Raw genomic sequence first — 27,992 nt, 5'->3', positions numbered from 1 at the left:
TTGGCAATGAGGAAAGTTTCCAAGATATTTTATGAACTTAGCAAATTCTAATAGCTTGGTTTGTCTAACATTGAGCTCTTTGAAAGCTTTTACTTTGGCTTCTATAACAAACCAACCAGAGCCCATTGCCTCTTGTCTCTCAGTGCCGTAATTACATTGTGATTGAATGAAGGCTTTGTGTTTGACTGTAGAATGAGACTGAGATAGAGCTGGGCAGCTTGCTGAGACAGGACTACCAGGGCCTGCATAACGAATTACTGCTGCGGCTCGGGGAGCACTACCAGCAAGTCTTCAATGGTCTGTCCATATTGGCTTCATTTGCCTCTCAGGATGATCCCTATCAGGGACCCAGGGAAATAACCTCACCAGAGCAAATGGTAAGGACATCAAAATATTCATGCTCAGTTTTTTCAAGAACTTCTTTTTGGCCATTGTGAGAGTGAAGACAATTTGCCATTCTCAGCATCACTTATTTCAGGCAAAAAGTGGAAGAAAGGCTAATATTCTTATTAAGTGTTTCTGTAACAGAGAGGTCCATACCAAGTATGCATAAAACCAAATCAAAACAGAAAGTGCACTAACAAACCAACGGCACACATGTAAATCCTAACATCCTACAAAACAGCAAGACCCACAGCCTAATAGGGATGTCTATCAATAGCACTGATATTTCTTAAGTAGTTATGTATTTGGAATTCTTCTCATATGTATCTTAGAATTAGCATTTCATACCTGCTTTTTAATTTCTTAGGCTTTGGAATGTGTTAATTTTAAGATTATTTGGGGTTTTAACTTTTTTTTTCCTCTCTGCAGGCTGATTATCTGCAACCTAAATTGCTTGGTATCTTGGCTTTTTTTAACATGCAGTTACTGAGTTCCAGTGTTGGCATTGAGGATAAAAAAATGGTGTGTAAACTTAATTTTGAATATTAAAACAAAAATAAACAAGGACTGTTATAATATTCCAGACTTGTGTGATCATCCAACATCCATGGGAGTCTCAAAGATACTAGGGTCCCAAAATGATTCTTTAAAACTGATGGTCTCACTGTGAGTAGGACCTCTGTGTAAGCTCAAAAGTTCTTGATTTCTTTAATAGTGTATTGCATATTTCAGTCAGAAATGGTCTGTGCAACAAGTCAGTCAATCAGGAATTATAGGGGAGAAATCCAAGTGTATGATTTTTAGTGTGTGAAACAAACACCAGTGGGAGGATGAGGGCATATGGGAGAAAACTGGAATTACTGCATGGGGTTATATAAGGACACCAAAGGGGGAAAGGTAAAGAAAAAATATGGAAATCCAAGAGATTAGTTTTGGTTCTCACAGAACAGCTCCTTTAAGCTTTGCCCTAGAGTGCATTTAGAGAAATTAGAGCTCACAGCTTGAGACAAACTGAAAATCCTACTGAAGCAGTGCTTCTAACCACAAGACTGGCCTTTTAGCCTCCTCCAAGATGGAGTGTAGATCACTTCTGCAGGAGGTTTTCAATGCTATAATGTACATAACCTTTGTGTTGACAGACTGCATTTTCTCTGGTGTTTTTTTTTTATTTTCAGATATTCATGTTAAGATGTTCTCATTTTCATAGCCCCCTTTCTTCATGCTTTCTGAATTTCTTAACTTATATAGCATTGCTGTTGCTGCACCTGCTATTGTTTCTTTTTTTCTGTTTTTTGTTCGTGGTGAGTTTCTCCTTGCATGACCTTTTCTCAAGCTCAGGTTTATTCCTGTGTTACTGATCTGTCATGCTGGACATTTTAGTGCCTTGTTTGGTGTAGTGTTACTGTGACTGAAATATCTCCTGCATCTCAGTATTTCTCTTCTGTCTTTCATTGACAACCAAGCTATTACCTGATCCCTAATACTTGCCAGTCACTTCTGTGAGCAGCTATATATCAACTCTGTTGAGTTTTTTGGTTTGATTTTTCTTTTAAGTGCAAGTTTGTGTATTTCCTCTATTTTTCCTAAGCCTTCTCGTTTCAGCTCAGGACATATAGTTAATCATGTCTTATAATAGACATCTGTAATCATTAACTCCTTGGTGTCCACAGTTTTTCCCTCATGATCTGTCAACAGCCTAGATAATGTAGGGTTGTATGACAATCTTATCATTAAAGATTCACCCCCTTTTTTTTCTAAACCCAAATTCTTTATTAAAACATCAAACTAATTTTGATGTCTTAGGGTATGATTTTTTAAGCAAGGGTAGCCTGATTTTAATAGAAAATGTAACTCTTACATGTTTTCCTGAGTATCTAATACACTAAAATTACTTTCATCTGTCTAGGCTTTAAACAGCCTGAGGTCTTTAATGATGCTCATGGGTCCCAAACACATCAGTTCTGTCAGAGTGAAGATGATGACCACGCTGAGAACAGCTCTGAGATACAAGGATGACTTCCCAGAACTGTGTTGCAGGTGAACTGATGGTGTACCCAAACAGTGACATCCCTGCTATTTCTGTCCTTTAATATACTGTTTGGTTTTGTTCTGGACAGTAATCTAAACCACAGTGCTGAAATAGTTTAAAGTGCTTCTTATGACTCACCTGAAATGTTTCCTGCAGAGAAAATAATCGATTGTATTGTTTTGTTGCCTTTTCTTGTTTAGAGCCTGGGATTGCTTTGTTCGAAGTCTCGACCATTCCTACCTTGGCTCCTTGCTCAGCCATGTGATAGTAGTGTTATTGCCCCTCATACATATCCAACCCAAGGAAACCACAGCAATATTCCACTTCCTCATAGTGGAGAACAGGTACTGCACAAAGTATTTTCAGTTATATGGTTTAAATCTTGCAACAGGAATGGGGATAGCTCTAAGTTCAAGTCATTAAACACTGAGAGGAGAAAACTTGTTTTCTGCTAAATAGTTATTGTTCTATAAAATTGTCCCTTCTCTGATTTGTGTTGAGGTCTTGAAATGTAACAAGTGATAGCCTCATCTGAAAAGGGGTTTTTATATTGCCCTTATAAATATATATGATGCTGTGGCCAAGTTACAACCCATTTGGACACTGAAGCCTGCCAGGTTTTCTTCAGTGTGCTTATTGTGCTGATATGGAAAATTAGTTCCCTCTACAGAATAATGTTGATTGCTAACATTTGCTCTAAGCTAAAGAGAAGTGTACAGAATTGGAAATGAGGAGAAAATGAGTTCTTTATTTTCTTCAATAAATAGAGGTATAATTGTGAAGTGCACAGATTATTATGTTGAGTAAGGTTTCATACATTCCATTCAAATGGTCACACCAACTGAGAATAAAATCAAAGTTTAATACAAAATACTTTAATTCTCGTGACTTAACCTTTGTGAAGATAAGGTTGAGTCATAATTCTTTTTCATCTTACGTTTTGTAGCTTAAAAGGGTTTTTTTAGGAATGTTGATATTAATATCTTGATTACTTTTGATGGGTTTTCATTTTTCTTGCATTGTATCATACCAACAGCTTTCACAATAAAAGGTATTAATAGGAATAATAGGGCTCTTGTAGAAGGCCATAGTAGCAATATTGAAAGAGATTTCTTAATTGCTTTATTTTGATGGGGTTTTAGGGTTTTTTGGTTTTTTTTTATTCAACTAATGTTTGCCATATTCTTTGCAATATTTTTTGATAACTATCAGGGATGCAGTACGAGACTTTCTACATGAAATATACTTTCTACCTGACCTTCCTGAACTAAAAGAAGTTCAGGTTGTCCTACAGGAATACAGAAAGGTAGAGATTCTTTTATTTATTTGCATGGCTTTATTGCATAAAATGAATTCATGACAACTGAGGAAAGCATGTAAAGTGTATTGTTAAGTAGAAATATATTCATCTGCCTTGGTACACAAAGTAGGCTTTGTGTATCACAGGCATAGTTTGAAGCATGTTCTGATTCTTGTTTAGGAATGAAATATACTCATGTTCAACATTCTTGTTTCTGTAGCATCTTCCTGAACCCTGACTTTTCTTCTCTTTTGTGACAGATTTTAGAATGAGAAGTGGACAATTTTAGCTATGGCCATATTGTCTTTACATGGGGCAAAGTTTGTCTCTTATTAGGAGTACTCTATGGTCCATTTCATTTCCTTGTGATTAGGTAATAGATGGGAAGTAGCAATTATTTTGTGGGAGTGATACAACAAAAGTAGGAATTAATTTGATTTTAAACAGACTTTAAGCAAAGCGTTTTCTTCTGATTTTATAATTTTTATTTACACCATCATTATATTTACCCAAAAGTAAAATAGAGCACATTTTTGAGTAAAACTTTTTTTAAAATAGGCAAGAAGACAATGGTATATAGATATAGGCAAAAATGTAAGCAAAAAGGCAGTTGTTTCCATGTATTCTTGCTTGTGTTCTTTGAGATGCTGTTCAGTCATATTCCTGTTATACTTAACTTGTCTTATGTCATGCTCAGGAATCCTCCAAAAGCACAGACTTGCAGACAGCTCTGCAGCTGTCTATGAAAGCTATTCAGCATGAGAATGTGGATGTTCGGATTCATGCACTTACCAGCCTGAAAGAAACATTGTATAGAAACCAGGTATGAAAACCTCCTTCAGTAGAACTAAAAATAAACCAAATTAGCATCTGGACCAAAAGTCTATCCTTGTTGTTACAGGGTGTTCACTTGAACTGAGTTATTCTCTTCAGGTCGTTAAGCCGCTTCTTTATATAATGGGGGAAATAGATTCTTTTTCATGACACCTCTGTGTAGGTACACTTTCAAATCCTTAAAAACTTTGTGATGCTGATTTAGCAAGGCTAGTGTACGTTTTATTTTCAACTCTGAGGCAAGATGTATCTAAGAAGTCCATTTCAGCAATTTATTATGTGGGCTTACTGTCTGTTTAGGGCATGTATGGCTTTTGCATCAGGAGCTTCATACATAAAAGCAAGCATGTGTGTGTAATATATGAAAGAATTAAGATGTCCTTGGACCACCTTAGACCTTTTTTTTCCTCTTCTTTCTCTGTCTTCTACCCTCAAAAAATGGAACTCATTTATCATATTAAAAAAAAAATTATAGCCATGTACAAGCTGAAGACACTGCTTTACAATTCTGTGTGGTTAGTAGCCCAAAGTGTGTATGTGACCCATTAAAAAAAGTAATAAATCTTTACCCTTAGTAATTATAAGATTGTGAGATGCTCTTTAGCCGAAAATTTAAAAAAAAAAGCATCCCGCTAAAAGAACAAACAATAATTTTGTGTGCTCCTGGGCAACCAGTAATTCTTGCAGCTCAGGTCAGCAAAATTCTGCCATGTCTTGCTGAGTTAGAGGTCTAGCAAAATAATTGAGGCAAATGAAACTTAATTAGTTCCACAGCTTGTGGAAATATTTGCTCTGTTATGTTGGCTGTGGTTTCAGTTTTCATTAAGCATAACAATGACAAACATCTTGATTTTTTTCTGTATTTGGACTAAATGTGAAACTGAGGAATAAAAGCTGGGCCAAAGCAAAAAAAGAAAGAACGCCCAATTAAAATGATGGGCATTGATCAAAGGACTTGAAACCTAGGCTTTGTAGGACTTGAGAGTGATGAAATGTCCAAGAAATGGCAAATAATAAGAATAGCAGTGGCAGCAAACCTAGAAGGTATGACTGCAGTTGCATGAGAGAAATGGGGAGGAAGTATTGGAACACATAAGAAGAGAGATAAGTAAGTCAAAAAGATAACACAGAAAAGAAGTAAGATAGAGAAGGAGAACGAAGTTAGTAGAGAGGTGCATGACAATGAAATACAATATTCGCCTTGACAGCATTAACTGAGGCCCAAATCCCTCACACATTTGTTTAGTCCTTCCTAGGGTGAGAAGCAGATTAGTGCAATTGGACTGTGGTTACAACCTGAACTCATGGCTAAATGGAATCAGAAGTGACTTACTGGCTGAAGATTTCAAAGATAATTTACAAGTATTGTTGTAGAATAACTCATCTTGATTATTCATCTTCCTAGGAGAAGTTGATCAAGTATGTCACAGACAGTGAAACTGTGGAGCCAGTCATCTCCCAGCTGGTAACAGTGCTTCTCATCGGCTGCCAGGATGCAAATTCCCAGGCACGACTGCTCTGTGGAGAATGTTTAGGTGAACTGGGAGCCATAGATCCTGGCAGGCTCGATTTTTCAACAAGTGAAACTCAAGGAAAACACTTTACATTTGTGGTAAGAAGCATTGCAGTAGTATTTTGTTTAGCATTAGGGGTCTTCTAAAAGTCCTTGGGAGGAGGGAACCTCTTCTCTCTAGACCCTTTGAAAATCTGGACTTGCTGTCTCCCCTAAAACAATTTAGAGTTACACTTCCAAGTGATTATTTAAAAATATAGCTATTACTCTGTTTTAGTAAAACTGACATTCTGTTTGTGATTAAGGCTGGAGTGGAAGATCCAAATTTTGCCTATGGATTGTTAATGGAATTGACCAGAGCTTTCCTTGCTTATGCTGACAATGTTCGTGCTCAGGATTCTGCAGCGTATGCAATTCAGGTAACATATGTGGTTAGATCCTACTTTTATTTCACAGATTATTTTCTGTAACATTGAATTTAGAGCTATGCAATACAAATTTTCATTTTGAAGCATATGTTTAAGTGTTTGAAACTTCATTCTGTAACACGTTTCAGTTGGAAAGTACACTTAGTATTCTGGGTAGTTCTTAAACAAGATCGATCTGTTTGCTTTTGTGTCACAATATTTTAGGAAACATCTGATGTTTTAGAGGTAACTAGCAGCCCATACACAGGGATTAAGGAGTAATCCTGAGAGTGACTTAGAATTAGTTCAGGTTGCACAGGCAGAAATGAAAAGCAGTATTCCTATGATGGTTTCTGCTTACACTTTTAAGAAGTAAGTGAAAGGGAGCCTACGCTTATTTTCAGGCTCTAGTCTTTTGTGCTGGTTTTATTTAGTGGATGGGGGTTTTTAGTTTCTTTCTTCTTGCTGTTTTTGCTGTTTAATATCTTTGTGAAAACTTCAGGATAGTTCTTTAGTCCAGGAGAAAATAGATGGCCCTATGTAGTCAGCAGGATAAAAATTTTATTAGCATCTGCACAAGATTGTGCACTCCCTGCACAAGGAGGAATCAGACTAAATTCTGGTCCTGGTTTATTGGCAGATGTGAAGAATGCAAGATAATGTGGTCCAAACACCAGCTGGAGAATCTGGGGAATCAGTAGTTGAAATCAAAATTTGCCTGGTAACATGGGATTAACAGTGCTGGATAACAGTTTTTTAGTTATGATTTCTGAATTAAGCATTCCATAACTTCTATCCCATTACTTATCATAGAATCATTCAGATTGGAAAGATCATACCATACACACTGGGTTTTGGTCATATGCACAAGGTTTTGTACTGTGGTCATAAAAATTCTCAGGGCTAACTTGTTGATGCAACCATGCCTTTTCAGGAATTACTGTCCATCTATGACTGTAGAGAGACAAGCACTGACTGCCCTGGCTCCAGGCTTTGGAGGAGGTTTCCTGAGCATGTGCAGGAGATCTTGGAACCCCACTTAAACACACGGTATATGACAGTTTAAGGAATGGCTTTTCATAACACATCTGTTTGGTTTTCTCTCCAGGCTAGTATTAACCATATATGGTTTTGTGACTCTCGCTCTTCTGGGAAGAGTGATATGTATATATACAAAGTTGAAATAAGGTCTTTCTACTACAAGCTGAATTATTACTTACTTGAATGTAATTCTCTCTAAATCAAACAAGGAAAACTCAGAGCTCATACTTTGCCCAGGTCTGCCTGTTTGTCCTTAGAGCATTGACTTATATGATGTTTTGAAACTTTTGTTTTTCTTTCCCCTCTACTCAAATCTACTAGCATCCTATTATTCCTACCTTCTATAGAAGTAGAAGGAGTTCACCGAGTTTTCATTTGACTTTTTCTTCACATTATTTTTTTCATTACTTCAATAAAACGAAACTTCAAATTATGTTGGTGTCTTAACTTGAAATAATCAATGTTTCCCTTCTATTTCCTCATGAAGGCAGTCATGCTCACCTGTGATAAGATTTACCTTTTTAGAAAACATACATTTTGGCCTTTCTCGGCTTTCATGTGTACTCTTGAGTTTTTCCTGTCAAGAGCATAGTACTCAAATATTTATCAAACTTAATTTCTTAAAACTGATTACAAATAACACTTTAAGATATACTTACAAACAACCTAACAAGTTATAAGAATTTTTATTTCATATTTAATTTTAAGAAGCTCTAGAATAAAAGATGTTAACTACTGAAAGTGGGGGTTTTTATTCTACTTTTAAAGTTTCAGAAGACAGAACTTAATATTGCTCCAGTGAGAAAATTTCATAACTAACAGTGTGCTATTTTTTACTATATTAAATGAAAAGATAGTTTAATTAAATGGATATTTCAAAATTACAGGTACAAGAGTTATCAGAAGGCTGTAAACTGGTGTAAGGTGAAGAAGCCAATTTACTTAAGCAAATTAGGTGATAATTTTGCAGAATGGTCAGCAACTTGGGCAGGTTATCTTATAACAAAGGTAAGAAAATAAATCTTTCTTTAAGGCTCTTTGCAAGAGCCTCATTTCCATTTCTGCAGGTCAGGGATGGATGCAAAGAATATGTCTGTTGGCTACAGGCCTCTTACAGGACTTTCCTGCTTCTTCAGCAGGGTGCTGCACTCCCCCTTCCCCAGCACTGCTTCCTGGCGGGGCTTCACAGGCAGTGTCAAAGCTAAAAATCAAGGAAACTTGTCTTTTTACTCTTGTGAAACTGGGTGCAAGGACAAATGCCTGTGAAAAGTGTCTGAAATGCTTCTGGATTTACCTTCTCAGTTTTGGAAAGATTTCCCTGCAGGTTCATAGTCCCAGTACATAAAAAATATTTCTATCTTCTTTTTCTTTTCTCTTTCCAATATCTAAGTGACCCACTGAAAATGTCACTTCCAAATCAGCCACTGTAAGAATTGAATTGAATTACAAAAGCTTAGTAATGACACTGTCCTCTTTCAGACAGTAGAATTGAATGTCTTCATAATATCCTACTTTCTGCAGGCTTTTAAGGGCAGAAGAGAGGCTAAGTTTAGTGGCAGACTCTCTCAGCCTTAAATTCTTTTCTATGGCCAGTGCAAGCTCACAATGGTGTAAATCACATGGAGAAGTGGCAATGTAAGCAGTGCTTACCTGTCTTTTTGCTGTCAGCACTTGCTACATGTAATAGCAGCTGCCATCTGGTATCCCTGTTGCAGATTTAAGTCTGGTGAACCTTCTGTAGGAGACAGATATCTTAAAGTTATTTGATGGACTAGAATTTGTGTTCATCAACAAAAGGAAATCTATTGATTGTTCATATATTTGCACTTTTGTAATGATGCTCTTCCTGGAAATAATATTTTTCTGTAGGTGCGACATGATCTTGCCAGGAAAGTTTTTGATTGCTGCAGTATTATGATGAAAAATGACTATAAAGTGACAATTTATCTGCTTCCACACATCCTTGTCTATGTTTTGTTGGGATGCAGTCAGGAGGATCAGCAAGAGGTGAGATGTGTAAGATGGTAGTATTTTTCACAGAAATGGTCAGGAGCTGTTCTTCATAAGAGCTGCTCAGCTCTGTAGGCCTACATGAATAAATTGTTCAGGTGTTAAACTCCTTTTTGTGTATTAATAATAGAAGTAATAATATAAATTTTCTGACAGGGTTTTGAATATACTCATAAAAGTTTGCGTTGGAACTATTTTCTGCGGATTTCCATCAGCTGGGCCTAGGATGAGGTATTATGTAGTTAATTATGACTGCAGTAACATCAACAGCTGGAATGGTACAAAGAGGAAGTGTGCAACAAAAACAGACAGTAAATTGAACTTGTATAATTCCAAGAATTCAGACTCATAATTTTTTCCTCTCTTTTGCATGCAATTATAGTTTCAGTGGATAAACTATTCAGCTGCCAGATTCATGGGGAGCAGGATTTGTAGATGTGTTGTAACAAAGCAGGGCAGGGGGAGAAATCATCCTGCTTTCCTTCAGTTTTCTTGAGCTGTCAGTGCATTTGTCCAAGTGCTGCCATTTTTACTGGGAGCAGCATATAAATGTACAGAGAGATGCAAGTTTGCAAGGACTCTTTGTAATCATGTCCTGGGCGAAACCAAGGAATTAGAAGATACTGAAAAGTATAACTTATGTTCCATTAATTTGAAATCTCACAGCTAAAATATTTGTGTTTAAATATTGTGGGTGTACAGAGGCGTGTGATGATTCTTCCTCTGTGGGCAAGTAATCCACAATAAGCATCTGTTATTTATGTTAACTCGTATTTTATAAACTAAAACAAACAGAAGCAGATATTTTGTCATCACATTTATTTAAATAGAAGCAAAAAAGTAGATCTGCAATCTTGTATCCAGTAGATAACTTTATTCTTACCAAATCTTGAAGTATTGTATTTGTAGAAGAGATGCAGTAGCATTTTTGTGTCTTGAAACCTCAAGACTTTCTCCCTGTATGAAATCCCTTGACAACAGCTGCTGCTTGGTTTGCCATTTCTTCCTTTTGAGATTGTGAGACAAGATAATTAAAATAATCTCCAAATTATTAAAACAGACACTTAAAATATCTAGTATTTTAGATTGATTTTGGTGTTAATTGCTGTTTCTTGCTATTTTGCTGCAGGTATGACACTTTATCTTTTGCCTTTGTGTAGGTTTACATGGAGATTATGGCAGTTCTGAAACACGATGACCAGTCCAGCAGGAGACTTGAGGACAGTGCATCTGATCTGAGCCAGCTGAGCACACAGACAGTGTTCTCCATGCTGGATCATCTCACTCAGTGGGCAAGACACAAGTTTCAAACACTCATTGCTGAGAAAAATGCTGGCAAATCTAGCAAAGACAGAAGTGATCTAAAAAGTGAGGGATGCTTATTTTATTTTAAATGGCATTAACATTATTCAAAAAAGAATTTTATTTATGTTTGCAGCTTCACATTGTGACCATTTACAAATGCAGTATTAGTATAATATGTAATCCCTTTTATGATTTCTTAATGTCATTATGTAATTTCCACCCCTTCTACCCCAGGTGACTTGTTCTGAATGCCTGTTGCAAGAAATACACATTTAAAATTTGAAGAATGTAGTGTTAATTTCTTGGTAGTTTTATAAACATTCCATTTAACTGAATATAATATTATATTACATATATAATATATAATATTCTGTGCTGTCTTGCAAGATGTAGAAAGTTCACCAGAATTGTTTTAAATGAATTATTGTTGACAGAAGAGGAAACCACGTTCTGTAATTAGTACAGTTATCTCATGATATTGTTAAATTAATTAATTGGATTTTTATGCATAAGGTAATTCTTATAAACCTCAATTGACAAACTTTTTATTTTGTCCTTTTTTCAACAGCATCAAGTGAGGACTATGGAGAATATCAAAATGTGACACGTTTTCTAGACCTCATTCCCCAGGATACACTGGCTGTAGCCTCCTTTCGTTCCAAGGCTTACACCAGGGCTGTGATGCACTTTGAATCATTTATAACAGAGAAGAAACAAAATATTCAGGAGCATCTTGGATTTCTTCAGGTTCTGAAGTTCTTTTTGGTTTCTGTTTTTTATTTCAAAATGAAAATGTGTATGATAAATAAAGTTGGTTAAATTCTTCTTTGTGATGGGAAGAAGAAAAGATTTATTTGGGCACTTGTTAAATACAAGTGTTTAGTCATCTGTGTTTCAGCAATATTTAGTAGTTTCTCTTGCTTGGCATGCTTCTTATATGAAAAGGAATGAGTAGATTTCTATTGTATGATAAAATACAGTAAATTCCTGAAAAAAATTAAATGTGTGTTTGTTGATAAGATAACATTTATTGCTTTGAAGTTGGCTCTGTGCCTTTTGCCAGAAAATATAGTCAACTATAATAACAAAACCAAAAAAGCCAAGTAGATTTGAAAAAATTCTAAGTGGCTTATTCTAAAGTAGAAAAAGAGCCAATGCTATAGGTGTTGCAAATTATAGAAATTCTTTTCAAGAAGTATTTTAACTTGTGGATGATCCTGTTTGTGATTCCCTATGGTTTGTATTCCTCAGTGGCACTTCAAATTTGAAAGAAACTTAGTATGTTGCTTTTTCACCAAAAGAATCATCTTTATGCTATCATGTAATAATAGGGTATTTATTTTGCTCTTCATACAGATGGTTTAAGATAACTTAATGTGTAATAATATGAGATCATAAATATTACTGTCTGCTAAGGAGAAGTAGAGCTCAACTTTGTCAGGAGCCTGGCAAAACTGACATCTTCAATGAAAATTTATTGCCAATTAATCCTACAGAGTAGTGTGTGCTCCGTGTTCAAGAAGTTCTGCAATTCTGCAGGATATCTTTAAAATAACATCTTGTTTTTAATGGCCACATCCAATTCTGTTTGAATACAGAAATTGTATGCTGCTATGCACGAGCCAGATGGAGTGGCTGGGGTGAGCGCCATTCGGAAAGCAGAGCCATCTCTCAAGGAACAGATCCTTGAGCATGAAAGTATTGGCTTGTTAAGAGATGCAACAGCCTGCTATGATAGGGCTATCCAACTGGAGCCTGATCAGGTAAATAAAAAACTTGGGTTTTTTTCTTTTTTAATACATATAATTATTATTTTTAATCTTATTGGCTCACAGATGAGTAAGGCTAAAAAAGGTCTTCAGAATATTTAAGTAAAATAGGAATCTAAGTGTTTATTGTGCCAGTTGCTAAATAATTATTGCTGTTGGAAGTAGCTTATGAACTGAAACAAATATTTTACTGGAGTTTTTGAATGTTCATTTATCTTATGGTGCAATTAGTTATGCTTTTTTTGTATTCTAAAACACACCCAAATGAGCATATTTCTTCCTTCAGATTTGCCATGAGTTTCATTAATGTATATGTGGGGTTTTCATTTGTTGTTCTGGTTTCTTTTCCTCTTTCTAGATCATTCACTATCATGGTGCAGTGAAGTCCATGTTAGGCCTCGGTCAGTTATCTGCTGTAATAACTCAGGTCAATGGAGCGCTTGCAAACAGGTACTATAAGCATCTAATACGCAGTTCATTTGAATAATATGAAGCTCTGGTATAAATCTCTGCCTCAGTAGCCATTTCTGCTCATTATCAAACATCTGAGGCTTATTAAACATAATTAAATTAGGTAGAAAACTTTGAGTGCTTTATCTATAAATTATTTAATTCAGGAAGTCCAGAAATTTTCATAGTTCTTGTCAGCACTGTGAGCAGTGCTGGTATGTGCTTTAATTTCTTAGATAGGATTTTTGCATTGTTTCCCATGTCATTGATTCCATTGGTATTCTTTAGCCAAATAGGTAGATGGATTAAAAGCTGGTAGTTTTTGATGTGTACCACAGAAGTTAAATACACTATTTGGAGGTTGCAGTTGTGGGATCATGTTGTACAGATCTTACTTGTTATCAATGCATGTCCTTTGGTTTTACTGACATTCTTTAGAAGCAAGCTTATCTTGCCTCTTTTCAAGTAAGTTTTATGTAAAGAACACTTGCTAATGTAATGTAGGATTAACATACTGAGAGGAGACAGCACAAAATTGTATTGCTTTTGTTTTCTTTTAATAGGTCTGAATGGATTTCTGAGTTGAACACTTACAGAGTGGAAGCAGCCTGGAAATTATCACAGTGGGATTTACTGGAAAATTATTTGGCTTCAGGTACGTTATCATTACATAAAAGTATTAATACTTCATTGCATTTCTGAACAATTATATGCTTTAGTTTAATCATCTTGAATCAAGGGGTAGCTATTGTCATTTGATTTAGATTTCACTGGTAGGAAGGTTGGTTCTGAGTGTGTTCTGGATTTTGTAACTGAATTTGATTGTAACCTGTATAGTCTTTGAGCAGAAGTTTCGAGTGTGTGTATCTTTTGAGTCTGTTTGGCTGGGTGGATTGTGGAGTTGAATTATACAGTGTTGATAACATGCAGTTACTTAGTTCTGAGAAAAAGTTATTTTTCCAGTAGTATGTTAAGACAAATTAGCACATTCAGGTTAAGCTGCTTAAAGAAGAAGTCTTCTTTTTCTCCCAAAAGATGTGAAGTCCACTACTTGGAGTGTCAGACTGGGACATTTATTATTATCAGCCAAGAAGAAAAATGAAGCAGCTTTTTATGAGACACTCAAGGTTGTTCGAGCAGAACAGATTGTGCCCCTTTCAGCAGCAAGCTTTGAAAGAGGATCTTATCAGCGAGGATATGAACACATTATCAGGTTTCTCATTTTCATGGCACTATTTTTAAAATCAGAAATCATGTATCAAGTATGCAGCAGCAAGAATTTCGCATTTCTACAGTAAATGGTACATTTTTTGACACCTTTTTTTATATTAAAGGGAAAACCTTTGATTAATTAGGAATTTATATTTATCCTCCATGGAAAAAATTCACAATAAAACTATGTGGTATGGTCTTTCCAAAGCAGCTAGCAAGCAAATGTAAACATCAGGTAATAAAAACCAGCAATTTAATTCCATGCTTGAAGTAGTACAAATAGGCCAGTAAAGCCGTTAACTTGAGAGCATTGCTTTTGACCTATATGGAGGAGGAGGCTGAAAAGCACTCCCTTTTTAATCAAGAAAGAGTAGTAAGAATTAAACCCCATCCCTTTTCTTTATTAATAAACTTTTGATTTGGCTGCAGTAGACTAAAAAGTAGCCTTTTTGAATAGACTTAATCCTTCCTCTGCACTGTAAATGCATCCTTATGGCAAGATATTGGCTGAAGTCAGTTGAAGTGCTTGTTTTAGTTTCTGCATTGTTGTTTGGGAAATGAAGTTTGGGTATTGAGAAAGAAGTGTTTCAAAGTAGTTTCCTCTAGCCACTGATCCAGGCTACTTGGAAGCCTTTCAAGGATCACTTTTTCTCTGTCAGATGTACCCACTACATTTGTACCCACTTCTCTCTGCCAGTGAGAACTGGGGCATTTACAGCCACTCAGCTTTCCATCTTTACAGTGACAGATATGAACAGTAATGGTATTTTAAAATAAATGGAATAACTTCACTTTTTAAGTAAAAGTATATTGCTTCTAAAATGGGATTTGTTGAAAATGTAAGACTTTCTGAATAATTATTGCTGAAAATAATGGATAGAAATACTCTTTCTAAAGGTTGACTTCCTCTCTGAGTGATCTACACTGTCTCTTTCTTCAGCAGCTTGGCAAAGAAATATTGATAAAAAAATGAATAATTTTGTAAATCCTGGATTTTGTGTGCTTGGTTTTGTTGCATTTTTGCTTTTTAGAATAAATCCTGCTGGGTGACATTATTTACAGGGCCAAATTTTAGAAAAAAAAAAGCAAAAACTTTGTAAAATTTGTATGTATGTCAAACAGTAATAAATTCTCACCAATTTTCTGCCTCTATTTTGCTAACACAGGTTGCATATGCTGTGTGAGTTGGAACACAGTATTGGGCCAATGTTTCAGCAACCAGATGGTGACCACAGTAGAGATTCCCTCAACTGGTGTGCTCGTATTGAAATGACCCAAAACTCTTACAGAGCAAAAGAACCCATTTTAGCACTGAGAAGGGCTTTGCTTAGTCTCAGTAAAAGGTGAGGACATTACTGTTTCTTGTCTGTGTTGTATTCTCAGTTATACTCTGGGGTTTCATATATATGTTAGTAGAGAGAAGATAAAACTCTGGGAATTTGTTCTAGACAAAAGTAGTCCCCCAATATTATGTCTTTTCAAAATAAGAAGGAGAGGCAGTGTCTAAAGGAAAGAGAAGCAAGAAACGGGGACAAAGTGTATTTATTTCTAGTCCTAAATGGAAAAAAAAAAGTGAAACAAATGTATTAAAATAGTTTTAAATTATTGATGTTTAGTATATAACTTCTTGAGAAATTCAACTTGTGTTTCAACACATTGTGATTTTTACTTCAGATTTTAAAGTAGCATTCAAAATAGAAATGTTTAATTTTCTGTGAAAATATCCCTGTAGCCAGGATTACAGCGAGCTTGTTGGACAGTGCTGGCTCCAGAGTGCTAGAGTTGCAAGGAAAGCTGGGCATCACCAGACTGCCTATAATGCTCTGCTGAATGCTGGGGAGTCAACACTCTCAGAACTTTATGTAGAAAGAGCAAAGTGGCTCTGGTCCAAGGTAAGAACAACAAAAATGGAATTTAAATTCCTACATGCAAGAAAATAATATTTTAAATTTTCTTCAAGATAAAAATGGCACACAGCATATATAAAACAAGATATGTCAGCTTGGACAGTTGATACATTGCAGCTGATCCTCCAGGTGCTGGTCAGCCCTGTTATGTATCTCATCTTCTTAGCACCTTTGTATAAAACTGGTGGATTACCTGTCTCTGTCAATGCAGCCCAGGCAAATTTATATTATCTTTATAGTAGACGTCTTCTTAATTTTTTTCCTTTCAACTAATAGCAGTAGGCAGCAAACATGAGAGAAATTACTGTGGTACACCTAAAGGCACAGCAATGCTGAGATAACAAGGAATACAAGAAGCATTTGAAGTTAGTAATATTCAGTTACCACAGCCAGAATGGCCTAGAACACATCTGGGGACATAGCTTTCCTTAATAACAACTCTAAGCGGGAAGTTTTGTATCTCTCTTATTAAAAGTATAGAAAATGTTTTCTGTCTTTCCCTTAGGGTGAAGTTCATGAAGCACTAATTGTTCTCCAAAAGGGGGTTGAATTATGCTTCCCTGAAAATAAAGCACCCTGCAATAGCAAAAATCAGCTCATCCATGGTCGGGCAATGCTGCTAGTGGGAAGATTTATGGAAGAAACTGCTAACTTTGAAAGCAATGCAGTCATGAAAAAGTATAAGGTAATCTGGAATACTACTCTTAACAAGGCAGGAGCTCTGAATAATAATGTATTCCTTAAGTAAGCTATTGTTCTGCTTATTGTTCTGCTCCTGGTGGTGTCAACCAAGTATAACATAAATGGGATTAAACAGTGCATCCATTGTAGGAGGAGGGCAGTTCTTGTGAAGATATACCTGTCTTAACTAGGTTTAATGTAACACATCAGTATAGGGGAGACTACAGTTCATAGCAGTTCATTAATTCATTTTAAATAAACAAATTACAGATGTATGACTTTATTCTCATGCTTGCACAGATTAGAATTCCTTACTAAAATGTGGACTACTCCAAATACACACAGTTGACCTGGTGATGCAATGCATTGCACTACTCTTCAGTTTTATTTCTCTCTGGTAGTGACTTATAACTGTGATTTAAATGTGCTTCCAGTCTATGAAGAACTAGGAAAAGGGACAAACTGGTATGATCTTCTTGAACAATACTGTACTGCATGCTTCATCTTGTGATGCCTGTGAAATACTTTTTTGGCATTGATTAATATTGCCTTCTAAAACAGTAGGAGATGCAGATGTTTATGCTTCCTTAAAAGCAGCATGTCTCCTGTCCAAGTTTTGGAATTTGATACTGTTAATAGTTACTTCTGTCTTACTAAATAACATACTTCTGTAAAATGTAAAAATGTAAATGTATCAAATCTAATGAAGGTTAAAATAATGTAAACAAATGACATTTCAGTGGATTCCATAAGAACACTGACACTCAGTACTCTCTGTTAAGTATTGGCACAGGAAATAAGCCAGTGTTATTAGATAAGAGATGTGCCTCTCACCAATTATTTCTTTTCTAATACATGTCACACGATTTTTTTTTTTTATTTTAAAAATCCTGATTTAGAAGGAAAACAGAAATGTGAAATATATAGAATCATAGATTCATTAAGGTCAGAAAGATGCCCCAAGTCCAGCTGTTAACATCATGCTGTTTCACTTTACAAAAAAACTCTAAGAAACTCAGTACTGAGTTATTAGGATCAGGAACCTGATTTTAATTAAAGTATGATCTTTCCTAGTTCAGGAATCCCTTATCATTCTGTCTTGAATTGTGTCTCTCCAAAAGCAAAAGGCATTTTAAAAACAGACTTCTGGTTTGTAGAAGCAATTATCTTGAGGCAAAATTAGAATTTTTTGGAGTTACAGGGTTAACAATTAATAATTTTTTTGCATGTACTCTGCACAACATAACATGAGATTGTTTCTTGAGATTTTTTTTTAATTTTATTTTTAAGTTAGCATCTTCTCAGAAGTAATTACCTCATTTTTATGTTGCAGGATGTTACAGTTTTCTTACCAGAATGGGAAGATGGACATTTTTATCTTGCAAAATACTATGATAAATTAATGCCGATGGTAACTGACAACAAGATGGAAAAACAAGGAGATCTGATTAGATACATAGTTCATCACTTTGGGAGGTTAGAGGAGAACTTTGCTTACTTTTTGTAAAAGGATGGCAATTATACTGAGAAAAAAACCCATTTCTGTAGGAATATATTGTCTTTCACCAATTCAGACTGACTCCAATTTTTATGCACTGTTGTAAAACAAAATGTTACATGCTTCCTTTTTGTTTTCATACATAATTAATTTTACTTCTGACTAACCAATTGTGTCTTTTGTCAGACAGTTAATTATTTAATCTGTGGTTTTGACTAATAAAAACAAACTCTTAATTATTTTTTGGTTGTTGCAGATGCATTAAAATGCTGACATAAAGTTAGAAGTATTTTAGTATAGAAAGTATTTAGTATAGAAATATTCCATTTCTAAAGTTAGAATGGAACATTAAACGAATGAGAATGTAAAATTTTTATTACTTCTAATATATATCACTCTTCGATTTAAACATTTAATCACAGGTCTCTCCAGTATGGAAACCAATTCATTTATCAGTCAATGCCAAGAATGCTGTCTTTATGGCTGGACTTTGGAGCAAAAGCATATGAATGTGATAAAGGTAGAACATTTTTTCCCAGTACACAGTTTCCATGTCATTCTTTTGAATAGATGATTGAAAGAACGGTGAAATATACATACAGTTTTTCATTTAGCTTTATTGCCTGAGGTTATATGGAAACAAGAAAGTACTATTATTCTTGTAAAATACAGGATGTTAATATGCAGGAGAGTATTAATTATTTAAATTAAATCTTCCAGAATTTTTTCAAGTATGTAGTGAGACAGCATTGGTCCTTGGGTAACTGAAGGCATTAGATACAGGGAAAATCCTTGCATGCCCCTTGTCACCACTTTTAAGGTGCCTCATGAGTGATGAGTAAGTAATTGTTTTGTATGCACTTGCTACAGTAAAGTGTTAGGCCTTAGGGCTTTTTTTCAGTTTGTTTTGGTTTCAGTCTTTTAAGGAATTTTACTGAAATGTTCCACCTCGTTTTATTGAACTGTAGGGGGGGGGGAAATCTTGTAGGCAGCAGCGTGAAGGCATGAGAAACTAACACCACAGATGTACTTTGGTGGGAGATTTTGGTACAAATAAAAATTGCAAACATTGCTTGCAGGTCTGGCGTGAAGCAGACAGTTGTGCTCCTTGATCTTGTCCTCATTCTGCACACTTAGCTCAACTGTTTGGCTGCAGGCCCATCAGATCCTGTACTCTGAGGTGCTGATGTGAAACTCAAGCTCAGGGACAGGGGTGGAGATAGGAAGATAGGAGCAGATGTGCCAATTTCATCCCATGGAAAGACTTTCTTCATTTTCTCTCCATTAAAGAACATCAGAATCCTTTTATCAGGAAAATACATGGAGTGTTTAGTCTATTCTATCCCTACCATATCATTTTAAAGAAGTCATTTTAAAGACATTTAATTGCATGGTATTCTGCTTAGTTAAATGGCATATGCATTCAGTCACTGTATGCTATGTTAAAAAGAACTTTACAGTTGGAGCTTTTTGTTGCCTGCAATTTTTTTTTGGCTTATGAAATTGCCAACAAAATATTATTCTAAAGCCTTGATTTAAATTACTTTCAATTTCCAGTGAGGAGAACCAGGAATATGGTCTTTTCATTTTTCAGCAGGTCGTTCAGAACGTGTTCAAATGAAAAATGACCTGGCTAAAATAAACAAGGTGATTACAGAGCACACAAATCACCTGGCACCTTACCAGTTCCTGACAGCCTTTTCTCAGCTCATCTCTCGAATCTGCCATTCTCATGATGAAGTCTTTGCAGTTCTGATGGTGATTGTTGCTAAGGTGTTTTTAGCCTATCCACAGCAAGCAATGTGGATGATGACTGCGGTGTCCAAGGTACCTTGATATGTATAGCTACACTTGTTTTTCTCAGAAATGTAAATATAACCCATTTTACTTTAAGCTGATAAGAAGGATTTGAGAGTCTCATTTGTTGTGATACAGTGTTGCAGAAGCAGGTATCAATGCCATCACTGCCAATTATTTTATTGCAGATTTAATTCCGATACTACAGTTTAAATGTTCCAAATCAGAATGCTAATATGCATCCAAACTTGCATGGTGTATTAGGAAAGGAAATTTGAGTAACAAATAGCTGATGAATTGTGTAGTTATGGGCAACAGATTTTGTTGCATTTACTAATTGTGTTATAGTACTTTCAGTCCTATGTCCTATAAACAAAGAATCAACTTAGTAGGTAGATGTACAAGTAATTACTTAGCAGTAAGGACATTCCAAAGCAGACTGAGAAGTGTGCTGCATGAGGCTGGTGAAATAACATTCAGGATACACTGACATATTCTTGAATATTGGCCTTTATATTGTGGGACTCCCAATAATGGTTTCAGAAGTAACCCCCACACACCCACCAACAGTACCACTTCAGCTTTTCAATTAAAGTACATCCTTCTCCAGATATTAAATATGATAAGCAATAAGACTATTACTTACTGGGGAGGATTCTTCAACTCTTTGTTTAATAAATTTTAACTTTCCTTTTTTTTCAGTCCTCTTACCCTATGCGAGTCAATAGATGTAAGGAAATTCTAAACAGAGCTATTCACATGAAGGAAACTTTAGCAAAATTTATTGGAGATGCCACACGCCTTACAGACAAGCTGTTGGAACTCTGCAACAAACCGGTACTTAGAAAATAAACAAACGAGTGCATGTTGTAGGATTATTCAAGAATCTCATACAAAGCTGCTTCTGACTGCTTTCATTAGTCAATTCATAATATTACTTATATTGTTAATAATTTATTATATGAATAATTATATATTAATACTAATTATTATATATTTATAATGTTACTGCAGTTTAGCAGAAACTTAAATTGAGCAAACTTTAAAAACTTTCAGTACATAATGGCTTGTTTAACAGTGCATGGACTTTACATTATTTTGTACTTTCACATATCATTCATGCCCATTAATTTTCACAGTTTTACTGTAAAAATAGGGTGATTGGGCTTTTATGAACAAATCAACGTGATAATAAAAGTAGAACTAAATGAAATCTTTCATTATTCTGTATTTATATTCAAAGTGAAAAATAAGTCTGTCACATCAGCCAGATATATTTTATTCTTGATTATTTAATTTGAAATGTAGCTTGCTGTTCTTCTTATTACAATCAGCATTTATTATTCTAGTCTGTTTATTAGTTAATGTTAACTTTAAAGGTTATTTCTGACTTTGGTCATCCTTCTTTTTCAAGGTTGATGGAAACAACTCAACATTAAGCATGAATATTCATTTCAAAACACTGAAAAGATTAGTAGAAGAGCCCACATTCAGTGAAATTCTCATTCCCTTACAATCTGTAATGATACCAACTCTTCCTTCAATTCCTGGTACCCATGCTAACCATGACCCTTTTCCTGGCTGCTGGGCCTACATTGCAGGCTTTGATGATGTGGTAAGGCTCTAGTTGTCACCTGCTTTTTCACTCCATGTTAAACAAATATAGCTGCAAATACATCTCTGTTCTCTAGAAATGGGAGGAGTAAGTAGGAAATTCCATAATTACTTCTGTGGCAACTGAGTGGATTCTGTCACAGCAGCCTGAGGCAGGTGTGGCCCTTTGGCACTCAGATAAAGTTCTGGTCTGAGGTTAACAGGCTGCAGCACTGTGGAAGTGCTAACATAGTTGGTTGCAGTGGTTTATTAAAATTACACTTTATTTTGGATAATCTGATACAGATGTTAGTAAAGTTCATTTTTCCTTAGGTGGAAATTCTTGCTTCACTTCAAAAGCCAAAAAAGATCACCTTGAAAGGTTCAGATGGGAAATCTTACATTATGATGTGCAAGCCAAAAGATGATCTGAGAAAAGACTGCCGGCTCATGGAATTCAATTCCCTTATTAATAAGGTTTGATGAATGAGACAATCAGGTGCATTAGGTGCATTATACTTATTGACCAGGACAGAACACTGAGCTATCTAGCAAAAAAAGCCAATTTAGCTTTAGGAAGAAAACAATAGCAATTGATAATGTATGACTTCTTACAGGCTTGTGAAAACAATAACAAATTACAATATTCTGCCAAAACAATTCCTTATTCCAGCAAAAATAGACCGGGCAGGTTATTTACAATAAATAAATATCTGCAGACTTTCTGCTGTCATGCTTCATATTTAGTAATTTCTAATATATTTTTTAAAACATAGGTACATTAATTTTTTGATACTGAAATATTGCCATACCTCTTATTTTTGTTCTATTTTGCTTTTCAGCAGTGTGTTTAAGGATAAGGTACCATGTTTTCTGTGAGGTTAAAGCAAATGACGCCATCTCTGAAACACTAAAGTATTTATTTCAAATATTGCTTTTAAGGGATTTAAGCCATGTACAAGTTATACAATTTGATTATTTTATTGCAAAATCCTCTTCTTTTAAATTTTAAATTTACTTTGGAGAACAGATGCACATTTTGCTTTCATTTGACCTCCTGCAAGACTGTGAAGCTTAGATTTGTAAATTCTAGATTGTGTGATTAGAAGGTAGTTATAGATAGAATGTAAATGCTATAGATCCATTTTGATCCTATCTGTGTTCTGTGTTAATCTCATTTTCCTTTTGTGAATAGTGCTTAAGAAAAGATGCAGAGTCCCGTAGGCGAGAGCTCCATATCCGCACCTACGCAGTGATTCCATTAAATGATGAATGTGGCATAATTGAGTGGGTGAATAACACTGCTGGTCTAAGAAATATCCTGATAAAACTTTATAAGGAGAAAGGTAAAGAAATATGTTAGAATATAGTAAAGGTTTTTAGATATTTTTGAAGAGCTTGTATCTTATTAAGTAAATGAAACAAATGGCAAGAGTCAGGCTAAATTCTAGGACGATGTAGTCACATGTATTTTTATCTGTCAGCAATGTATTATTATTCATATGTGTGGTAGACTTTTGTTCTTAAATGGAAGAGAGTTGGTAGTTGCAATGAACAAGTTCCTTACAAGAGCTGGTATCACAGGCATCTTAATACTTTCCTACATATAGTGACATAAATTGTTTCAGCAGCATGGGGATATAGGTGCAGCACTGAATAATAAAAAATACTGTGAACTTTTTCTTTACATTTGATTTTTTTACTTTTCATTTCTGTTACATTTATGTGAGATAATTAAGATAATATACAATTGAGTCAAGGTTAGGAATACAGCAGCTTTCCAGAGAAAAGATCTGATTTCTTTTGAATTTCTTGTTAAAAAGCAGCTTTCTGATCAGTGCAGTAAAAGTTCGGGGGAAAACTTTCCTGTACCCCACAACTAACATGGTTTATAGATTATTTTTCATTTGATCATTTATTTCAACTTTACAGAGAAACTTATTTTCTTTAAATTACCATATTTAAATAGTACATATAAGGCTTTGTATTTGGTGATTTCTTCTGCCTAACTGAGGAAGTCTGTTGCAGGTATCTACATGACTGGGAAAGAACTGCGGCAGCACATGCTTCCAAAGTCAGCACCTTTGCCTGAAAAGCTGAAAATGTTCAAAGAGGTCCTTCTACCTCGTCACCCTCCTCTCTTTCATGAATGGTTTCTTAGAACATTTCCTGACCCTACTTCATGGTGAGTGACTGGGGTTGGGTCAGCTCAAGAGCATCTACTTTGTGTATTCCCTAAGAATTAATGAGAGCACAGGACGAGGACAGGTGAGGCAAGCAGAGCCTCAGCTCTGCCTGCTCTATCTCCACAGGTACAACAGCAGGTCAGCCTACTGCCGCTCCGTTGCCGTCATGTCCATGGTGGGCTACATCCTGGGGCTGGGAGACCGCCACGGGGAGAACATCTTGTTTGACTCTTTCACTGGGGAGTGTGTGCATGTGGATTTCAACTGCCTGTTCAATAAGGTGAGAAATGCCACTTGCTGAATGTGCTCTGTATATCATATGCATATAAGTTATAAATTTCTCCTGTCTTATATGCATGTAAGTTATAAATTTCTTTTCCATTACTTATTTCCATTTTACTTTAATATATCTATTGTGTGCTTTGTCTCACTTTGTCTTGTATTTATATCCCAAAAAAGCCTGGGATACATAAAGGGGATGTGATTGACTCTGTGCTGCGTTCAATTAAAATCACTTTTTGATTTAGCCAGTATCAGATGACCTGATGTCGATATACCGAAACAGCCCAAATTTTAGATTGTTTCTATTTTGTGACTCTCCTCTCTCCACTATCACCCTCCAAACAAAACTAATTGCTACATTCAGAATTCTGCTGCTGTGGAGAATTTCTTGTTCTCTCTCACACAAATTCACAAAAATTCCAACGTTTCTGTAAAATAAACAGCAGAAATTGTGGCCAGATTGGGATTTAGAGTTTTGGTGTTCCAGTTGAAAGATGTTTTTGGTGTGGGACATGTGGCCTTTTTAGTTCTGATAAGTGAGGTAGAAATATTGTTAGGTTATTTCTTCTGGTTTCTTTTTAGTAAGTCTAAATTGTCCTATATAACAATTTAAAAAAATGTTTTTAAGCAAACTTGCAGATTATAAAAGAAAAGTTAGCATTTTTGCAATGAGACTACAGAGCATAAATATGTATTTAAGAACAAAATTTTATTCCCTGCGTTAGTGTGTTAAAAAAGGGGGAAAGAGGTTATTTGGACAATGTTATCTTTTACTCTGTGTAATTTCCCCTTATCTGAGTAAGACTGTGAGCTGAGCAAACATATCTTGCCAGCTAGGAAACCGCCACTGACAAAGAGGGAGGAAAAAACTTAAAACCAATGCAAATAATGCTTAAAACACTTAGGGCATCCCTTTTCTTTTTCTCAATGTAAAGGGAGAAACTTTTGAAGTTCCGGAAATTGTTCCTTTCCGCCTCACTCACAACATGGTTAATGGGATGGGTCCCATGGGAACAGAAGGGCTCTTCCGAAGAGCCTGTGAAGTCACCCTGAGGCTGATGCGTGATCAGAGGGAGCCTCTGATGAGGTACGGCAACTACTTCTGCTACAAACTCCCCAAAGCTGTCTGTAGTCTAAACGTGTGAAACAGAAACTGCTGGAGCATATGCCTATCCTGCAGCTCACTCTCACCATGACATAGAGCTAAATATAAAGCTATATAAATATTCAGCACTAGCTACAGGCTCCTGACAGTGTTTATGTTTTGAAAATTAAATGTATTTATGTATCATATCCTTTTCTAAATTTTTTATTTATTTAGTGTCTTAAAGACTTTTCTCCATGATCCTCTTGTGGAATGGAGTAAACCTGTTAAAGGGAATACAAAAGCCCAGGTGAATGAAACTGGAGAAGTTGTCAATGAAAAGGTGAGTTTAAAACAAACACAGCCTAAGGTATTCAAATGTGGAATGTCCATTATTGTTACGAATTACATACTTCCTAATGAAAACTTCATTTTTTTTTTTCTTCCATTTAAAAATTTCTCTGTTTGTTCTTTGTTATCTTTCTGTTCATAATTTTTATCCATGACGAGATTTTTTTTAACTGATAAAAAATGTAATTTATCTGTTAAAGAACCAAACAAAAAAGCCTGTCATTCTCTTGTTGGTGTTACTAAATCAAGGAAAATATCAGCAGAAGTGATGCATCTTGTTACCCCTCACTTGCAGAGTCCTCCAGATTTACAGTGATGGTAACTTCTGGAGTCCTTTCCATGTGTATATTCATGCTTTTCCTGAATGGATGTTTATTATTGAATAAATATATGCCCTGGTACATATAGAGAATGATGTGATTAAAATTAAGATTTCATACTGTTTCTTTATTAGCTGCTGCTGAAGACTGTATTATTCACCCAAAGTATAGCTTAATTTTTAATATCTTCCCTCTATGCAAAATTTCTGATTTGTTCCTTTCTATTTTTGGGGGTTTTTTTTAAGGACAGTTTAATGAAAATAAATGTGTAATAGCAGACAATACTTAGGGAGCACTAACAAACACAGTTAAGATAAGGAAAAACTACATCACTGAAACTGTATGACAACAAAGAATTTACCTGTTCTATTTCAGCACAGAAAATCTCTTGGTCTTCAAACAGTTTCTAACCAGCTATGTCTACATTCTTTTACAAAAATTTTCTTTTACAAGACCGCCCACATAATTGTATATGTTAACTGCTTTTTCTGGAGAAGTGCCAACGATGTGCTTGAGATTTAAAAGAAAATGTGTGAATGTAATTGGTATGAACTAGCAACTCCAGTGGGCCTTGGAACAGCTCATTTTGAGATGCTCAAATTTTGATCTAAATTTTCCAGACTTAAATTTTATCCAGAAGTCCAGGAACAAGGCTAGGAAAATGCTGCATTTATTTGAAATTAATTGTATGCAATAAGCTTTCTAACAATTCTCAGATATATTTATATAGCTCTTTCAGTCTCCTTTGGTAACTTTTAACTGTAAAAATGTAAGGCAAAAGTTATAGCTTGGCCAATAATATATCCATGCTAGAGAATTGTTCTTATAAGTGAGTAGCCTTTGTTTTCAATGTAGCTGGTATAGGCATCTGGATTTTGTGTTAAATTATAATATGATTTCAAACACATCCTAAGGAATACTGGTTTTATTTTGAGAAGTGGAAGTTCATGAATAGTACCAATTTTTTTCTTCTTTGCAGGCCAAAACTCATGTCCTTGATATAGAACAACGGCTGCAAGGTGTCATTAAGACTAGAAACAGAATCAAAGGATTACCTTTATCTATTGAAGGGCATGTTCATTACCTCATTCAAGAAGCAAGTGATGACAACCTGCTCTGCCAGATGTATATGGGCTGGGCTCCATATATGTGATATTTGTTCCCTTTGGAATAATAGCATCCACAAGTACTGTAGCTGTAATATTGTTGAGAGGGAATCAGTGAGTGGTACGTGGTTACTTCTGTTGATTTTTGGCTGCAAGCAGAAGAAAAGGTTTATGGTCTTCCAATATCTGTGTAAAATGTACAGTGCCCTTGCAAGAATGATATGAATGCAGATGTGTAAGGTGTTAGGACTCACCTTTTGTACATAAAAGTCAGTACGTAAGAACTGCTTAAAATTTAGACTATGCAAGGCTCTGCAAGTCTCTGACTAAATGAAAGATTTTCATGATGTTGACAGATGCACTCTATAAAGTACTGTATATTTTTGTACATGTTTCTCATTTGGCTTAGATTAGAAAATAAAACAATGAAGTTTAATACTGATAGGATGTAAAGTGGTTATTTCAATTTCTGTATTCATATGCAGAAGGACTTTCTAAAAATTATTAGTATTTCTTTCCAGCAGTAAACTTTTCTTCAACTTTCTTTCCTGTTGTGTGGCTATTTCTAGGAAAGCTTTTGGGATTTTAAATCTTAGCGTGAGTAAACTGGTAAAGTGGTTCCATATTCTGAACCTATTTCCTTAGCCCTTCAGTGCAGTGCTCTAAAAAAACCTCCCGAAGGACATGGGACAAAGGGAGCTGCAGGACGCTGGCAGTGTGGCTGTAAGGCCAGGGCAGTGGGCAGGTGGTTGTGGCTGTGAATGTACCATCCGCGTAGGCTCCCGAGAGCTTTGTGCATCCCCTCTTCCGCCCTGGAAAAAACACGGCTCTAGGGAGTATTTTTCAGACTCCATTTCAGAAAAGGTGTTTTTGCACAGAGAAGAGTAGACTAAAATATGGTTGAAAGGCAAATGTTAATTTACAGTAATGCTT

The 27,992-nt window shown here is 35.5% G+C and overlaps 1 protein-coding gene across 1 annotated transcript in view; it reads left to right on the top strand.

Annotated features, from left to right (window-relative positions):
• Positions 1 to 27,603, top strand: part of ATR (ATR checkpoint kinase) — a 38,818-nt gene extending 11,215 nt beyond the window's left edge. The window contains exons 16-47 of the mRNA XM_031505647.2: positions 192 to 377; positions 814 to 906; positions 2,291 to 2,421; positions 2,614 to 2,757; positions 3,626 to 3,719; positions 4,411 to 4,536; positions 5,953 to 6,159; positions 6,366 to 6,479; positions 7,402 to 7,517; positions 8,396 to 8,516; positions 9,378 to 9,515; positions 10,679 to 10,886; positions 11,392 to 11,570; positions 12,422 to 12,586; positions 12,951 to 13,042; positions 13,606 to 13,697; positions 14,078 to 14,255; positions 15,421 to 15,597; positions 15,987 to 16,146; positions 16,667 to 16,846; positions 18,176 to 18,318; positions 18,763 to 18,860; positions 19,935 to 20,167; positions 20,840 to 20,974; positions 21,552 to 21,752; positions 22,064 to 22,207; positions 22,926 to 23,076; positions 23,759 to 23,915; positions 24,043 to 24,196; positions 25,134 to 25,285; positions 25,520 to 25,625; positions 26,933 to 27,603. Coding sequence (XP_031361507.2) covers positions 192 to 377; positions 814 to 906; positions 2,291 to 2,421; positions 2,614 to 2,757; positions 3,626 to 3,719; positions 4,411 to 4,536; positions 5,953 to 6,159; positions 6,366 to 6,479; positions 7,402 to 7,517; positions 8,396 to 8,516; positions 9,378 to 9,515; positions 10,679 to 10,886; positions 11,392 to 11,570; positions 12,422 to 12,586; positions 12,951 to 13,042; positions 13,606 to 13,697; positions 14,078 to 14,255; positions 15,421 to 15,597; positions 15,987 to 16,146; positions 16,667 to 16,846; positions 18,176 to 18,318; positions 18,763 to 18,860; positions 19,935 to 20,167; positions 20,840 to 20,974; positions 21,552 to 21,752; positions 22,064 to 22,207; positions 22,926 to 23,076; positions 23,759 to 23,915; positions 24,043 to 24,196; positions 25,134 to 25,285; positions 25,520 to 25,625; positions 26,933 to 27,106 — 4,749 coding nt within the window. The 3' untranslated portion in view covers positions 27,107 to 27,603. The remainder of the gene's footprint in view (positions 1 to 191; positions 378 to 813; positions 907 to 2,290; positions 2,422 to 2,613; positions 2,758 to 3,625; positions 3,720 to 4,410; positions 4,537 to 5,952; positions 6,160 to 6,365; positions 6,480 to 7,401; positions 7,518 to 8,395; positions 8,517 to 9,377; positions 9,516 to 10,678; positions 10,887 to 11,391; positions 11,571 to 12,421; positions 12,587 to 12,950; positions 13,043 to 13,605; positions 13,698 to 14,077; positions 14,256 to 15,420; positions 15,598 to 15,986; positions 16,147 to 16,666; positions 16,847 to 18,175; positions 18,319 to 18,762; positions 18,861 to 19,934; positions 20,168 to 20,839; positions 20,975 to 21,551; positions 21,753 to 22,063; positions 22,208 to 22,925; positions 23,077 to 23,758; positions 23,916 to 24,042; positions 24,197 to 25,133; positions 25,286 to 25,519; positions 25,626 to 26,932) is intronic.
• Positions 27,604 to 27,992: the final 389 nt, after the last annotated feature.

The sequence above is a fragment of the Lonchura striata genome, chromosome 10 (assembly GCF_046129695.1).
Source record: "Lonchura striata isolate bLonStr1 chromosome 10, bLonStr1.mat, whole genome shotgun sequence".
NCBI lineage: Eukaryota > Metazoa > Chordata > Aves > Passeriformes > Estrildidae > Lonchura > Lonchura striata.
Note: the sequence above shows the minus strand (reverse complement) of the source record. Positions and strands in the feature narration are given on the sequence as shown.